At 40.3% G+C, this 18,253-nt stretch overlaps 1 protein-coding gene across 4 annotated transcripts in view; it reads right to left on the bottom strand.

Moving 5' to 3' along the window:
* LOC140726236 (protein phosphatase 3 catalytic subunit alpha) overlaps positions 1–18,253 on the bottom strand; it is a 290,068-nt gene that overhangs the window by 108,603 nt on the left and 163,212 nt on the right. For all 4 annotated transcript variants that reach the window (XM_073042332.1, XM_073042335.1, XM_073042334.1 and 1 more), the window contains exons 3-4: positions 6,004–6,128; positions 3,821–3,932 (exon numbers count right to left, since the gene is read on the bottom strand). In XM_073042332.1, coding sequence (XP_072898433.1) covers positions 3,821–3,932; positions 6,004–6,128 — 237 coding nt within the window. The remainder of the gene's footprint in view (positions 1–3,820; positions 3,933–6,003; positions 6,129–18,253) is intronic.

Genomic DNA, 18,253 nt, shown 5'->3' with positions numbered 1-18,253 from the left:
CCGAGACCCTTCGTCAGGACTCGGCCCGAAACGTCAACAGCGCTTCTCCCTATAGATGCTGCCTGGCCTGCTGTGTTCCACCAGCATTTTGTGTGTGTTGTGCAAAAGGACTTAGGAGTCCTTGTGCAAGACTCCCAGGGGGTTAATTAGCAGGCTGAGTCTGTGGTAAAGAAGGCAAATGCAATGTTGGCATTTATTTCAAGGGTGAATTTCCAACCCAGTGAGTGGCAGAGGCAAGATCAATGGGGATATTTAAAAAGGAAGCGGATACATTTTTGAAATGAGATTTTACGCTGTGGGGATCCAGCACAGGAGAGAAGACCAAGCAGAAGATCAGCCATGATCATATTACATGACACGCAGGCTTGAGGGGCTGAGTGGCCTACTCCTGCTCCTAGTTTCTCTTATTATTACTGTCATGATATAGCTCACAGGACAGCAGATTTGCACACTACAAGATCCCCATACACAAGCAGGGCAAAGGGGAAACCCTTAATGTCATGGGTAGGACTTAGGGAAATAAATTAATCTTTTGCTAATGTTACGTTCCCCAGTAACCGGGTGACTTACCAGCAAAGATAGATAGGTCTGCTGAAGCCTGATGCTACTATTTTCAAACGTTTTATTTATAAAGGGGCACAAACGTATGGTTAATACAAAACATTCAGATCATATGCATCGTCAAAACTGAATCTAAAGCACAGGTGTAGTAATAATCAATCAAAAATGAGCTCTATCGTTGTCTAGGGGATACTGAGTCCAATGGAATATAAGAGTCACTCAAAGTCTGGAGGCTTCCCCGCTTCGGTGGACCGCTGGCATTTCACGTGTTGGGAGAGAGAGAGAAAAGGAACACTTGCCCGTCGTCCTTGCGAAGCAAATCCCTGCTGTTAGTTAAAGCGGTTTTTCCTTTTGGGTCCAGCCACAGACTCCCGATCCGGAATCTAACGCACGTGGCTTCCTTCAGAATGGCTTCCCGCTCCGACAGGAAGCACTATCGTGTCTTCTTCGTGTGTCTCCTTGGTGCGTCTGAGGCCACGCCTCGGCAGCCCACCTTTTATCTGGACTGGCAGGGTTGTAGATGTCAATCAGGGTGGGGGTGAGGCAATCTTTCCCCCATCACCCATCTCACATTGCCCTTAGGGTTTGCACGTAGTCCAGTTCCTTATTCCACAAAGGTGTCTCCCAAGACAATGGCTATGTCCAAGGCTTTTGTCTTGCTGAGCGGCCAGCCCACATTCCAAACCATAAGGCTCTCTCTCTTGCGATTCTCACAAAGGAGGGGGCTGAGGTCATGACACTAATAAGTTGTATTGTTTTAGCATGAGAGTACACATCTTTGAAGAGAAATTCAATATTGTTGTTTACTATTTACACAATTCGTTCTTTGCATTTGCCCTAATTAATATTTGCCACAGATGGAAATCTAACCTTAATTTACCAGGAAACATTGAAGATTTGCCACCAAATACCTGCCAATTTTGATGAATACAATCTTGAAAACTCAGGACAGAATGAGAAATTTATATTTATCAAGAACATCTATAAAACAGTTAGAAATGTAAAGGTTGTTAAATTGTTGATATTTGCTGATCCAAGCCATGAATATTTGTCACAGTACATCGTGATTTTATTTTCTTCAAACCTTTGTCAAGCCCTATAAGCCCCCATAATATGACCCTCCTAAATTCTGTCTCCTTGGGCATCCATGACTTCAGTGCATTACTGGCACCAGTGAGTTCTGTAACGGATGTTACAAACTCTAGATTTACTCTCCTTAAGTTTTTTCACTTCTCCTTTTGTTAAGTTCCACCAAAAACCCACCTCTATGGGCAAACCTTTGTCCACGTTTCATTATTTGATTCAGTGTCAAGCCACTTTGCACATGTTACAGAACTGTGGGCTGATGCTGCTTTTCAAAGCTTTTGGGATTACTCTGTAGTGAATGATATACATGCTGTTTTACAAAACAGGCAAGAGGTGAGTTGGGATGATTGTTTTCTCAATTGTAGAGAGCAAGAGAATGAGCCAGGCAGCAGGATAAAGTTGATTCACGCAAAGTAGAGATCTCTGGTTTGCACAGAAATGACCTGCCAAGACTTCCTGTACCTAACTTGGCAGCAGAGCAAGTTCTCACCACAGGACTCCTGACAGCAGCCTGGTTGTTCCAGGAGGGAGTCAGGCAAACTACATTCCATTCTGAATATATTTTTTTAAGCGAAACAAGACAATGGAAAGTTGCCATGCTATCATATTCTTTCTGATTAATGAAATGGCCCAAAGTCAGCTTCCAAGCTTTCAAACCTCTGAGCAAAAGACAGTCCGTGGAAAGCAGAGACAACTCTGATCCACCTCAGATACCCAAGGTAGAGAATGCTTCACACTTGCAAGCAGGTAATTTTCTAGCCCTGACAAAGTCCTTAGTTTGTGTTTTAATAATCTTTTTCACTGCCCGTACCACCTTGTATCCCTTTGTTACCTGCCCACACAAACAGATGTGCTGCTTACAGCTCTACAAATTGAGACAGAGGTGAACACAGATGTTACCACAGTGGCTTTAAACTGCAGATCACATAATGAAAATGAGACCTCAGAAGAGGTTTTGTGGAGGTTCAGCCATAAGCTGTAATTCTAAACTGTGTCTGCACTATGGAAAGACAATTCAGTACATCATGTCTATATTGGCTCCAACGCTTTTCCAGTCAGTCACACTCTCCTGTGCTCCCTTACATTACAAATTTTCTCTTTTCAAGCATTCAAACAAACAAATCAATGCTAACAATTTTTAGACAATTTTTTTCATCTGCCTCATTGGGTTAATGACCTACTTGCCAATTAAAACACTCTCCCTCGATTTACCCCATCAAAATCTTACATGACTTTGAACAAACCTCAACAGATGTACTGTTGAAAGTATACCGATTGGTTGCATTACAGCCTGGTACAGCAATTTAAATGTGCAGGAATGCAAGGAGCTGCAGAGTAGTGGATCTGCCCTAAATATTATGGACATGTTCCTGCCCACAATCAGTAGTATCTAGAGCAGGAGTTCCCAACCTGTGGTCCATAGACCCCTTGCTTAATGGTATTGATCCATGGCATAAAAAAAGGTTGGGGAACCCCTGCCTCAAGAAGGTAGCAGCCATCAAAAATTATCATTTGTACCAGGCCATCTTCTTGCAGTTACCATCAGGCAGGATGGATTAGCTTAGTCAGGCATTTGATTACTGATTTTGTTAGCTCAACATTGGGCGATGAAGGACCTGTTCCTGTGCTGTACTGTTCTATCACAAGCCTGAAGTACCACACTACCAGGTTCAAGAATAGCTACATCCCTTCAGCCATTCTGTTTTTGAACCAACCACCACAGTCCCTAATCACTAGAGCCACTTCAAATTCTTTTGGTTCTAATTTTGTTCTTGTAAAAATTTACTTTGTCTAATTTATACTTTTTTGTGAATGTTGATTATGTGATGCTATGCACCTATGATGCTGCTGCTGCTGCTGCTGCAAGTTTTTCTATTGCACCTGCGCACAGATGTACTTGTGTAAATGACAATAAACTCCACTTTGACCTCTATTAAATCTCTCCTTAACTTACTCTGTCCTAGCATCACACATCACAAAGCCACACATTGCTAAGACTATTCTGCTAAACCTCCTTTACATCCTTCCTAAAGTGTAAGCCCAAAACATGACCCCAGCCCAGGTCTAATCAATTTATAAAAGCATATACTAAGTGATTCTGATCCTCAACTGTGAGTTAGTAGATGTATTAAGGTGTAAAAAATGTATAAAATGTGAAGCAATCCATACTTACATTCCTGCTTAAAGGTGAAATACTCTGTCAAGTGCCGGCATTCATGATTCCCACGAAGTAAAAACAAGGTTTTTGGATACAAGATTTTCAAAGCCCAGAGGTACAAAACACACTGAAAGACAAACAAATCTAAGTCACAAATAAGCCAAAGAACACAAGCTAAGACACCGTAGTTCACCGGAGAAACTTGAAAACAGGACCAATTGGGACATTTTTTAGAAATAATTATGAGCTGCATAGAGGGACACTAATGCCAGCTTTGATGGAGATAAATGAGCAACTTCACCATCAATCATGCCTGGAGACCACACTACTGTGAGCTGGAATTGTTTCCAAGTACATAACTTGTTGGCCACAGAATTTAGTTGAAGAAGTACATCTGCTTTCACCAAACTTTTCCATAGTTTCAGCCAAGAGTGCTTTTTCCTGTACTAATAGAATCTTAAATGGATTCTACTCACCATACTCTTAGACAGAGCCAGTGGTTCATTGGCCCTTGCCTCAAGCTCATCAGTTCAACCACTAACTGCATAATGCATAAAAGATACATCTTCAGGTACAACACTTTACAAGTGTGAGCTACTTAACCCAACTCAGACCAGACATGCCTGGATGCAAGGGGTTTAATTACATAAGATCAACATTTCTACCAGATAGTACAATACAGAATTTAAATATTTAGAATTCCACGGAGACATATTTGACCCTATCCTTCTGTGTCTTAATCCAAAAATTAGAACAGTACATTCACAAGTAAATGAGCTATATATTGACAAGCAAAGTGTGACCCAGGGACAGACATAAATTAATGAACTTGACCAGTGAAATGCTTGAATTAGCACTGTCTCATTAATTTAATGCATTAAAGTTGACTACGTTTATGATATGATCAATTTTAGTTGCCATATGGCCAGGGGCACATAAAGGCTTCCAACATTAACCATGGAGATCAACCCGACAATTTTTGTTCAGCAGTCAGCAGTATCACTTTCAGTAACATACCCAAAGAAACAAATCAAATCAATTGAGAGGGTGACCTTAATGCAGATTGCTTCACATCTCACTGTGCATTTTAATTAAGCTCCCTAGTGTCAAGCTCAAATTCTTTCAAAGAGCTGAAACTCCTCTACCCTAATGTCACACTATTCAAAAGAAACATTTACAAGTATTTTTGCTCAGTTATGTATAAGCCAGGCAATGCCAGCAAGATTGATGCTTCTGAGTTTAATGATGACATTAGGAGTGGGATAGCAAGCATTCATCCAAGGACTGAGCTATTAATTATTTTGATATTAAGCATCTTAACTCCGAACCAATTCATTATACTAACCAAGCATTTGTGTGTTTTAGCTTTCAGGATCTCACGATGGCCCAAGTTGGCATTCTAACTAACGAAACACTTTACATGCACAATGTGTAAAGTTGAGAAAGTAGCAGCCCATTTATGAACAAGAAGCTCCACATGTTAATCACCAGACAGATTGCTTTAACATGATGGCAAACAAATGTAAATACTGGCCAAGCCACTGGGGAAGAACCTCCTCAACTCTTTGACAAAACAGTGCCATAGCTTAGAATAAAAGGGCTTTAAGGACTGTATTTTTGGCAACAAGTTATTCTTAATATTCCTATAGTGTCTTCAAGATGCTGCAAAGAAGAACTACTAAAGAAAATTATATCCCAAATCCTTAAGAGACATTAACAGCAATGAGTCAAAGCTTGATGAAAGAGTTTTGAGAACGTAAAAAAGTAGAAGATAAAGGATAATGCAAGGATTTGAAACCAGGATGAGAGAAGTGGAGTGCTGCTGGGTTGAAGACAAACCACTTGGTAGGCTAATTGGTCACTGTAAACTGTCCTGTAATTAGACTAAGGTTGAATCAGGGGTGGCTGGGACAGCATGGCTCGAAGGGCCAGAACAGCCTACTTTGTGCTGTATCTCTAAATAAAATAAAGTGCAGATCAGTGAGCAATGCAGTGACTGGGACCTGGTGCAAGCTCAGGTACAGAAGCAGTGTCTGGGTAAGAGTGATGGATTGGAGAAATGCATATGAGAACATTAGAATGGCCCAGTTCAGAGGGAACAATGAAGTATATGAAAATGAGATTGGTTCATGGAGGTATAAGCAGGTATTAGCTTCTTCCACTCCCACCCCACCATATGCAAGTTCCATTCTACTCACTTCAATGCTGAAGTAACCTCTGTCCACGTAGTCACCAAGGAAGAGGTAGCGAGTAGATGCGGGGGACCCACCAACTTCAAACAGCTTCATCAGATCAAAGAATTGACCATGGATATCACCACAAACTAAAAGAGATCAACAGAGTAAATAAGGTACTTAATTCTGCTAATATACATAATGTACAGTTATGCTATTCAAGAGCAACTTGTTTATATCTGCTCCAAAGGGTGGTGGGGCAGGGAAATCACAAAACATTCAGAAATTGGAAGCGAACTGAATACATGTGGAAGTACCTCACCATTTCTCTAGTGCTCTACAACTTTAGGTGGTGTCACTTACCGGCTACTAAGCCTTGACCAGCTAACTTACGAGTGCAGGAGCTTCTCACTTGCTGTATGTTAGGATTAACTGTTCTCCAATATTAGAAATTCTTCTGGCCAGAAAATAAGTTTAGCATTGAAAGTGCAATAGATGCAAATGCCATTACATTTCCAAATGATATCACATCAGTAACTACGTACACTTCAAAGCACTTCAGTATCTGGTTGTGAAAGAAACTGTACAAATACAAGTTCTTCTAAAGTGAAATTTGTTGTATAATCAGTCCTAATTGCTAATAGTACATCTTAAAAACACACACACACCAGTAACTGCATATCAGGAAGCAACTAATAGCACACCCCACACAAACTGCTGACAGCTGAATATGGGCAAGCTAAAGAAACTACATTGTTTTCTTCTTTGGAAATAAGTGAAGGAAAGGATGAGTGAATTAACTTGATTTAAAAGCAGTGCCTTAGTATATAAGCATCTTATGATACATCCTGCTTTAACGTAGTCCAAACCTCTTTAGGAAACAGTAGAGCAAGACTCATTGCTGCTCAGTAGACCAAGTTGGATCTTCTTTTCAAACACACATTACCTCAGATGGGAAAAGGCGATGCTGACCACCGAAGATGGTAGCCAATTTCATCATCAAGATCTTTCTTTGCTGAAAGCAACTCTCTAGATATAGGTAGCCATTCACATTTTTTTTTAAAGGATATCATCATGGGCCTTTATTGTTGAAAAAGCTGTCTTTCACAGCAGGGGAAGGCCGGCAGCTGACCTTTAGTGCAGAAATTCAAATTCTCTCAGACATCAGTGGATGAATTTACAGCACTCAAGCCTCCAAATGTGCAAATATGCAACTATCATCTGCTCACCCTTACTCAATAGACAGCAGAGCGATCATGATTATGCTGTGCTGGCAATTAGATTGGACAACTTCCCATTTGTCCTGCAGAAAACTCAATGAAAAAGAGGTGCAGTATTAAATGAAAATTCAGATACACTGTTATACTATCTGTCAAGGACCTGTTGGCTAATAAACACAGCTGGTATGACTGAAGCAGAGAACTTCAGGATTCAATAATTGTATAAATAGATTTGACCAGTACAATATTACCAGCAGAGTTTCATGCAGTTTGCCATCCCAACCCTCAGACTAACACATCCTTTCGTAGCAAAGTTCTTAAAAATAACTAGAATTGTTTTTATTGGTGACATTGTTGGTGTGGAATGCCTTGGAACATTTATTTATAGTAAAGGTGCTGTATAAATGCATGTTGTTCTTGCTGCATTGACAAGTGTGTAGAAAAAAAAATCAATTAGTTTAAGGAGATCAAAACTAATGCAAATGAGCAATAAATCCCAGTAAGACTAAGAATCACTAGTCTAAAAAGCTAGCATTTAATAAATTATCCAATGCAAACTTATTAAAGAGTTAGAGCCACTGATGTTTAAGCTGCCATTTTGTAATAATTGAGGTGAAATCCCCACGTCATGGCTAGGACTGCACTTGTACAGTGCCACGTAAAAAAATTAAGCCCCCAACCCTTTGTTCACATAAATGAGTATTACAATCAGGGATTTTGGTCAATTTAACCAATAATTCTTATTTGTTAATCACATGCTCCTTTTCTACCCCCACAGTAGAGTCCAAGAAAAAAAAACAGGGAAAATTGTAAAGCATGAAAAACTAAAAATTCAAAACCTGAAACATCAGCACTTCAAAAATATTCATCCTCTTTTGTTCAGTAATTAGTTGAATCACCTTTCACAGCTACTACAGCCTGTGGACTTTTTGGATAAGTCTCTATTAGCCTTGCACAATGTGATGGTGCTAAATTTTCCCATTCCTTCTTCCAAAATTGCTCGAGGTGTGCCAGGTTGGTGGAGGACAGCAATCTTGAGGTCTTACCAGAGATGTTTGATCAGGTTAAGGTCTGGACTCTGGGCCACTCAAGGCCATGAATTTAAAGCCACTATGGTTTCTCTGGAATATGCTTTGGGTAGTTGTCCTGCTGAAAGATGAACTTCCTCCACAGTTTAAGTTTTCAGGCAGAGACAAGCAGGTTTTTAACCAGGATCTCTCTGTATTTAGCAGCATTCATCTTCCCATCAATCCTGACCAGATTTCCTGTCCTTTCTGCTGAAAAGCATCCCCAAAACTTGATGCTACCTCCATCATAGTTTACAGAGGGATGGTGTTACCTGGCTGACCCATAGTATTAGGTTCAAGCCACACATATCGCTTAGTGCTGAGACCAAGTTCCACTTTAGTCTCATCTGAACACAAGACCTTTTACATCTTTACGGCATCTTCTAAGTGACGCTTTGCAAAGTGTTTACGGGCAAGGATGTACAGGCGGCCCCCGCTTTTCGAACGTTCGATTTATGACAACTCGCTGTTACGAAAGACTTAAATTAGTACCTGTTTTCACTAACGAAAGAGGATTTTCGCTTTTACAAAAAAGACGCCCGCTTTATACGTGTGTTTACCCTGACAAAGACTACAATGACCGTGAAGCCTTGTGCGGGCAGTTGTTTGCACATGCGTTTACGTGCGTACACATGCTGATTTTTTTTCTCCAAATCGATTTCCCGAGTTTGATAAGTGAAACTACACCGTACCTACAATATTTCTACTTTATATAGGGTGTAAATTTATCATATCATTCCTGCTTTTACTATATGTTAGTGTTAATTTAGGTTTTATGTGTTATTTGCTTTGCTTTGGTAGGTTTTTTTTGGGTCTGGGAACGTTCAAAAATTTTTCTCATATAAATTAATGGTAATTGCTTCTTCGTTTTACAACATTTTGGATTACAAACAGTTTCATAGGAATGCTCTACCTTCGGATTGCGGGGGAAACCTGTACCTTTATTTATGTTTAAGCTTTTCCCCCTTACCATTCTTCCATAAATACCGTTTTTGTACAAGGCCTTAAGAGATCGTGGAGCCATGAACTTCATCTGCAGTTGCAGCCACTGACTTCTGTAACTCAGAATGACTGTCAGTGTCATAGTAGTCTCTCTTACAAGTGCCATGCCATTCTTCTCCAGCAATTATTTAAAGGGGCAGCCTGACCTAAGCAGTGTGGCTGTGGCTTCATATTTTTTCCCACTTTTTAAATGATGATCTGCACTGAGCTCTGAGGTAATTTCAGTGCCTTTGAGATGGTTTTGAACCCTTCCCTAGATTACTGCTTCTCTATTATCATTTCTCAAACTTGTCTTGAATGCTCATTTGTCTTCATTTTGGTTTGGTCTGTTGAAAATCTACCATACTGGTGGACCCTGAGGAGAGAGGGGTAATTTGTTATGAATTCATTGAAAACCAGTGATCCACCAATTTTGTACATCAACAAATTGGGTGAGTTGGTAAGGTAATACAGTACATCACACTTGAGGAAAGTTAGCAAAGTAATTACAAAGGGAGTGAATATTTTTTTCAGTCCCAATTTTGGTTTTTAACTATATTTATCATGTATTTCATTGTACTGCAACCATAAGGCTAACAAATTTCACAACATTTGGCAGCAATATTATCCCTGATTCTGATTCATCTTCCTTTGTGTCAGTACCAGAACTGGCCATCTTGGCCTGCGATAATTTTGATTGTTTTCCTGATCTTCGGCATTTACTTTGGCCTTTGGGTTGGCCCACAGCTTCATCATTTACAAAAAACATTAGGCAGACAAGTAGTAACCCTTTCCCCGCCCCCAAATTAACCCATTTGGTCTTGCTCTATCAGGATAGATAGATAGATAGATAGATAGATAGATACTTTATTCATCCCCATGGGGAAATTCCACATTTTTTCCAATGTCCCATACACTTGTTGTAGCAAAAAAAAAACTAATTACATACATACTTCACTCAGTAATAATATGATATGCATCTAAATCACTACTCAAAAAGCATAATAAAAAGTTCTTAATTCCTGGCAGTTGAATTGTAAAGCCTAATGGCATTGGGGAGTATTGACCTCTTCATCCTGTCTGAGGAGCATTGCATCGATAGTAACCTGTCGCTGAAACTGCTTCTCTGTCTCTGGATGGTGCTATGTAGAGGATGTTCAGGGTTTTCCATAATTGACCGTAGCCTACTCAGCGCCCTTCGCTCAACTACCGATGTTAAACTCTCCAGTACTTTGCCCACGACAGAGCCCGCCTTCTTAACCAGCTTATTAAGACGTGAGGCGTCCTTCTTCTTAATACTTCCTCCCCAACACGCCACCACAAAGAAGAGGGCGCTCTCAACAACTGACCTATAGAACATCTACTCAATCATCCCCAACCTTCTCAGCTACTAAAAATCATTTGGTTTTCTTCTTTCTCAGTTTTCACAGTGTCCTGAGATGCAATGCCAACTGTTTCTTTCTTTACAGATACTGCCTGACCTGCTCAGCATTTCCAGTATTTCCTGTTTTTTTCTTTCTTTTTGTGCCCATCAACTTCAAGACCTGTGAGGATGATTGTGAGCCTTCAAGAACATACCAGACATACCCAAACCAAAAGCCTTGGATAAACCAGAAGATCCCTAATCTGCTGAGGGCTAGATCTGTGGCATTCAAGATTGGTGATCCAGAGCTATACAAATAGTCAGATATAACCTACGGAAGGCTAAACAAAGTGCCAAAAAACAATTCTGATCAAGGTTAAAGGCATAGTCAGCTCTGGCAAAGCTTGCAGGCCATTACTTCTTACAAAGCATGTAATGCTGTGATACTTCACTCCCAGATGAGCTCAATGCTTTTTATGCACACTTTGAAAGGGAGAATAAAGCTACACTTGTGCAAATCCTTGCAGCATCTGTGATCTCTGTTTCAGGGGCCGACATCAGAACATCTTTCAAGAGGGTAAACACTCACAAGGCATCAGGCCCTGATGGTGTACCTCACAGGGCATTAATAAATAACCTGTGCCAACCAATTGGCAAAAGATGTTAAAGGATAAGCTCTATCCATCATTGCTGCAGATGGAGTTTTCCACCTGCTTCAAAAAGGCAACAGTCACACCAGTTCCCAAGAAGAGAAAGCTATCTCAATGACTATTGCCTAGCGACACTCACATCTACCGTAATGGAGAGGTTGGTCTTGGCTAGAATCAACTCCTACCCAAGCAGTGACCTGGACCTGCTGCAATTTGCCTATCGCCATAATAAGTCTACAGCTGGTGCAATCTCTTTGGTTCTCCACTCAGCCTTGGACCATCTGGAAAATACTAATACCTACGTCAGGCTGCTGTTTAATTGACTACAGCTCAACGTTCAACACAATCAAATGCTCAGTTCTAATCAACAAGCTCCAAACCCTGGTTCTCTACCTCCCTCTGCAAATGGATCCTTGACTTCCTCACCAGGAAAGCACAGTCTGTGCGGATTAGAAATAACACGTCTGCCTTGCTGACAATCAACAATGACACACCTCAAGGATGCACGCTTAGCCCAAGGCCCTATTCTCAATACACCCACAATTTTGTTGCTAGGCATAGCTCAAACAGCATCTATAAATGATAACACAACTATTGTTGGCAGAATTTCAATTTGTAATGAGTTGGTGTACAAGATCAAGATAGATCAGCTGGTTGAGAGATGTTGTAGCAACAATCTTGCACCCTACAACAGTAAGACCAAGGAATGGATTGTGGAATTGATGGGAAGGTCGAGGGAATAAAGGGATCAGAAGTGGAAATTCTGATTCTAATGCCACCTCATATTGTTGAATGTTAAATGCAATTTGGTAACACTTGAGGCATATTAGGACTTCTGCAATTTTAAAATGGACACTCTGATATACAGCCCTTCTCTTGATCTAACACTGCAATGTGAATTCAGTATTTCTCAGAGGGCATTTGCTCAGATCTTCTTCAGGAGGTCTCTTGGATTTTTGAATCATAAAAAGTGAGTGAATATCAGGGAATTGATGTATTATCACTTAAACCAACAGTTAAAAAAAATTAACTGGCTACGTCCATTTGCGAATACTAGAGAAACACAAATCTTGATTTAGATACGAATTAAAAACACTTGGGTCTGCAAATCAATGCTGCTTTAATTTCTTCTGGATTACAGTGTTCTGACTAGCTTCATGGAACTTCACACACATTCTCAATTGTCAGAGATGAAAAATCACACACTTTAGACAGGCACAGAGACCTCTGCACTATAGGAGGTACTCCCTACCAACAGAGCTGATGTAACATCAAGGAAATAAGTCCATTTGATGTTTCAATCAAAAGTCAGACACAAAGCTTAAAAGTCAACCAGAGAAGCACTTCACTTCATCTAACGGATGCAAAAACACATCAATATCTAACAAGTGCATTGAACAATATTGGCTAGCAATTTATTACTGCCCTCATTATTGCGTGCCCTCAATGTCATGCACACAATACTATAGAAAGAATTTAATAATACAACTGAAGTGGCTCAACAATGTGCTCAATAATTCAGTTTTAAGAAATCAAATTAATTTATGCTAAATATCTGAAATAGTGGTAGCCAGACCATTAAAGAGTTAATCACATTGTGGGTCTCAGGTAATAGAGCAAGAGTACAAATGGTTCTGAAGGGCAGCACTTTGTTTTTATCTCAATTGTATTCAGCTGCAGCTTTTGAACGTCCCACCCTGTGTAAAATTAAGCTGCAGATCAAATACTGTGTACGTTTCTAGTGGCCACATTACAGGAAGGATATGATCGCAGGGGATATTCATGAGGACTGGAAAATTGTAACCGTGAGTAAAGATTGGAGAGGCTGGGATGTTTTCTTTGGAACAGAGGATAATAGGAAACAACTGAGGTGTGCAAGTTTATAAAGGGCTTCCATTGTGTAAATAGGAAAGATCTATTTCCCATAGCAAGGGGTCAAAACCATGGCTAGCAAAGCAAAAAGCCTCATCACACTTATGTACTTGAAGTGCCACTGCCTGAAAGGCCAAGGATCTAGTTCTGGAAGGTGAGATTAGGCTCAGGAACCTTTTTTCCAGCCAGCACAGACATGGTGAATCAAATTATTTTCTTCTAGGATTTCTATGAAAGATTGAAATGCAGACAGCATTATCTCAAAGTACAGGGATGTTCAAATCCTTTTATAATAACCTACAGCTTTGCTTCTTACATTTACCCAAAATATCACACTTACAAGATAAGCCATCAGAGAACAAACTTTTAAGAGGTTCCCACAAGCAGAAAGGAACTAGAGGCTGGAAATACAAGATAAGGACAGGGTGGTGATTGTAGTCATAATATAAGAATAACAAGGGACAAAAATACTGGAACAAGTAGTTTGCAATATATCCATAGAAATGGACGAATTGTGACCTGTAAGAAAGACTATCAAAATATTCAGCAGATTATTTTGACCTGTTGGAAATGAGGTCAAATAAATTTCAGGTGGAGTTTAATCTGCACAAGTGTTGCACTTGGAAGGTCAAATGTAAGAGAAAAGTGACAAGACCCTTTAGAGAACTGTGATCTACAGTTTAACAACACTTTGATCACTGCACAAATATTGACTTTTTTGTTCTGATTATGTTTTTCTTGTAAAAGTTGTGTACAATTTGTATTTGGCATTCCTGTAAATGCTGCTTATATAATGATGCCACAAACACAAAATACTGGAGGACCTCAGCATCAAGTAAGCTTTTTATTACACCTTTGTAGATATGTACTTGTCCAAATGACAATACTCGACTTTGGTACAGAGGAATCTTAGGGTCCAAGTTCACCTCTCCCTGAAAGTAATAACACAAGCAGATGGATGATAAAGGCATTCATTAGCTGAAGTGGTGAGTATAAAAGTTGGAAAGACATGTTGCAGCTGTGTAACATTTAAGTTAGGCCATATTTAAAGTACTGCTTGTAGTTCTGGTTGCCACATTACAGGAAGGATGTGGAGGCTTTGGACAGGATGTAAAAGACGTTTAGAAGGATGCTACCTATAATTAGAGGGATTAGTTACAAGGATCAATTGGACAAGCCTAGATTGTTTTCTTCAACCATTGGGGGGAAACTAAAAGAAATAGAAAATTATGAGGAGCATAGACAGGAGAGATGGTTTAAAAAATCTTTTTATCCCCCAGGGTAGCGTGGGTTCCTCTCCCCAACCCCCCCCCCCCCAACACACACATCCTCTGATGGTGTTGGTGACTGACACAAACAATACCTGTTTTTTTCAACATGCATATCACAAATAAAGGTAACCTTTATCCTTTATGTACTGGGGTGCATAGATTTAAGATGAGGGATAAACCTTAAAGGAGATTTACGAGGTAGGTCTTTCAATTATTTATTATGACACAAGAGTGGTAGGTGCCTAGAAAGTACTGTCAGGATAAGTGTGGGAGCAGGTACAATGCTTAAGCACGGTCTGCATCAAGGACCCCCAGCATCCAAGCCATGATCCCTTTTCAATGCTGCAATCAGGAAGGAGGTACAGGAGCCTTAAGTTCCACACCACCAGGTTCAGGAACAGTCGTTAGTTCCTCAGCCATCAGACTCCTGAACCAGATGCATAACTTCACTCACCCCAATACTGTGCAGATTCTACAATTTAAGGAATCACTTTCAAGAGGTCTACAAATGATGCTTTTAATAATTATTACTTAATGTTAGTTTTCTTTTTGTATTTACACAACTTACTGTTTTTTGCACCTTGGTTATCCTTTGTTTGTCTGTTTGTGTGAAGTTTTTCATTAATTCTATTTGTTTCTTTGTATTCTGCATTCACTGTGAATGCCCGCAAGAAAATGAATACCTGGGTAGTATATGGTTGTGTGTGCATGTACTTATTTTGATAAGAAATTTACTTTGAACTTTGTTTAAGAGACATTAGACAGGCACATGAACAAGTATATTGAGGGAAATAGACCACATTCAGGCAGATGGGATTAGGATCATGGTCAGTACAGGCACTGTAGGTGAAGGGGGCTGCTCCTGTGAGGGACTATTCTATGTTCTCATTCTTCCTGATGGTTGTATGAGGAGGAAAAAAGTACATCATGGTATATAGATATTATGATAGACTTCAACCTTCACACACAAGTTAAATCAAACCAGCAAAAGTAACTTGGAGGTGAAGTTCACAGAATGTATTTAGCACGGTTTTCATTGGAGTTAGGATTTAGGCCACCTTGAACATAACCTTGAATAATGAGAATTAACTGGATGTCTTAGCAAGAGGCTTTCTGGGAAATTTTCATGACAACAGAATTTTCAACACAGTTTGGAAGAAACTAATCAGTAGAACACTAAAGTACGGGGGGAGGGGGCTTTGGCCAAGGTAGATTAGGAAATATGAGCAAGCACTTAGTCAAAGTCATAGTGTCGTATAGCATGGAAATAGGTTCTACCTCTCAACTTGTCCATGTCGAACAAATGCTTCAAAGCTAGTCATATGTCCTTGCATTTGCCCTGTGACCTTCTGAACCTTTACCATCCAAGTAACTGTCTAACTGCCTCAACACCTTCCTCTAGCAACCTATTCACATAAATATCACCTTTTGTACATTAAAAAAAGTTGCCCCTCAAGTTCCTATTAAATCTTACCCCTCACTTTAAACCTATGCCAAGCAGCTTTTCATTTCCCAACCCTGGGAAAAAGAGTAAATTCACCCTGTGCCCCCATGATTTTAGACACCTCTAAGAGATAATCTCTGAGCCTTCTATACCCCAAAGAATAAAGTCATAGCCTGTCTAACGCTTTTTATAACTCAGTTCTTGGCAGTCCTGGCAGAATCCTGTGCATTTAAATACTTCAAAATTCTCAAATGTGCACCATTGAGAAATTAGAAACTAAGCAGAGTGATCCACTGGATCCGATCACTCCATTAGCATAATCAGAAAATCAAAAGCAGTATATAATGTTCTGAAGTGCAGCAACCCCCAGTGTTTTTAAATGCAACAAATATTCAGTTACTGAAAAGAATGAGGAAATTGGCCACCTGGCCCTAACCCACCTGGACAAAAAAGACACATACGTTCGAATGCTGTTCATGGATTTCAGTTCAGCATTCAACATACCGGTAATCATCCCTCAGAAACTGATTGGAAAGCTGTGCCTACTGGGCCTGAACACCTCCCTCTGCAACTGGATCCTAGACTTCCTGACTGGGAGACCTCAGTCAGTCCGGATTGGAAGCAGCATCTCCAACACCATCACACTGAGCACGGGGGGCTCCCCAGGGCTGTGTGCTCAGTCCACTGCTTTTCACTCTGCTGACCCATGACTGTGCTGTAACACACAGCTCGAACCACATCATCAAGTTCGCCGATGACACGACCGTGGTGGGTCTCATCAGCAAGAACGATGAGTCGGCATACAGAGTGGAGGTGCAGCAACTAATGGACTGCTGCAGAGCCAACAACCTGTCTCTGAATGTGAACAAAACAAAAGAGATGGTTGTTGACTTCAGAAGGGCACAGAGCGACCACTCCCCGCTGAACATTAACGGCTCCTCGGTAGAGATCGTTAAGAGCACTAAATTTCTTGGTGTTAACCTGGCGGAGAATCTCACCTGGTCACTCAACACCAGCTCCATAGCAAAGAAAGCCCAGCAGCGTCTCTACTTTCTGAGAAGGCTGAGGAAAGTTCATCTCCCACCCCCCATCCTCATCACATTCTACAGGGGTTGTATTGAGAGCATCCTGAGCAGCTGCATCACTGCCTGGTTCGGAAATTGCACCTTCTCGGATCGCAAGACCCTGCAACGGATAGTGAGGTCAGCTGAGATCATCGGCGTCTCTCTTCCCACCATTACAGACATTTACAATACACGCTGCATCCGCAAAGCAAACAGCATTATGAAGGACTCCACACACCCCTCATGCAAACTCTTCTCCCTCTTGCCGTCTAGGAAAAGGCTCCAAAGCATTCAGGCTCTCACGACCAGACTATGTAACAGTTTCTTCCCCCAAGCTATCAGACTCCTCAATACCCAGAGCCTGGACTGACACCTTACTGCCCTATTGTCCTGTTTATTATTCATTGTAATGCCTGCACTGTTTTGTGCACTTTATGCAGTCCTGGATAGGTCTGTAGTCTAGTGTAGTTTTTTTCTGTGTTGTTTTTTTACGTAGTTCAGTCTAGTTTTTGTACTGTGTCATTTAACACCATGGTCCTGAAAATACATTGTCTCATTTTCACTATGTACTGTACCAGCAGTTATGGTTGAAATGACAATAAAAGTGACTTGACTTGAAATTTACAAGAAATAAAGAATATGGGCTTCTACAGCTGTAAAGTAGAAGGGAAAATGTTAGGCTCTGCTTGATAAGAAAACATTTTTAAAACAGTGGGAAACTAATATTTGTATAGAGATGAATATGGGTATGTTGGTTCACAAGGTGCATGAAGCAAACCTACAGGAACTGCAGCAAATTATACTGACAAATGATGTGCCAGCTTTGGCTGTTGTACAGGAATGACAAATCATTGATAAGATTGGGATTCAGTGCTGTGTGCCATTTCAATCTCTAGCTCAGAAAAGCTTGGTTTGGAACCATTGCTGCAGATTCACAGGACTGATCCTGGCATGAGGGGCTATCATACTGGAAGGTTGGCCTACTCACTCCAGTGTTTAAATAAAAGGTGATCCATTTGAACATAATCCTCTGGAGACTGACAGGTGAGATAGCATATCAGGATTGGCTGTTTCACAATTGCATTGGGCATCTCTATGTTGAGGGTCGAAAATATTTGTAACTTCCTATTTCAGGGGCAATGAATGCTCAGTATATTTAAGGGTGTTATCAGTGGATATTGAAGTTAAAGTCAGGTTTGTCATATGATTGCAACACCAAAGAAATGTATACAAGAAACATTCACAAGAAAAACAAATTAAATAAATTATACACCATTTTTAAAGGAACACAATTAGAATAAAAGAAAAAATATTTTAATGCAAAGTGATCAAAGTGGTCAAT

Source organism: Hemitrygon akajei, chromosome 4 (genome assembly GCF_048418815.1).
Source record: "Hemitrygon akajei chromosome 4, sHemAka1.3, whole genome shotgun sequence".
Classification (NCBI taxonomy): Eukaryota; Metazoa; Chordata; class Chondrichthyes; order Myliobatiformes; family Dasyatidae; genus Hemitrygon; species Hemitrygon akajei.
The sequence above is the reverse complement of the archived record's forward strand: the minus strand, read 5'-3'. Positions and strand labels throughout refer to the sequence as shown.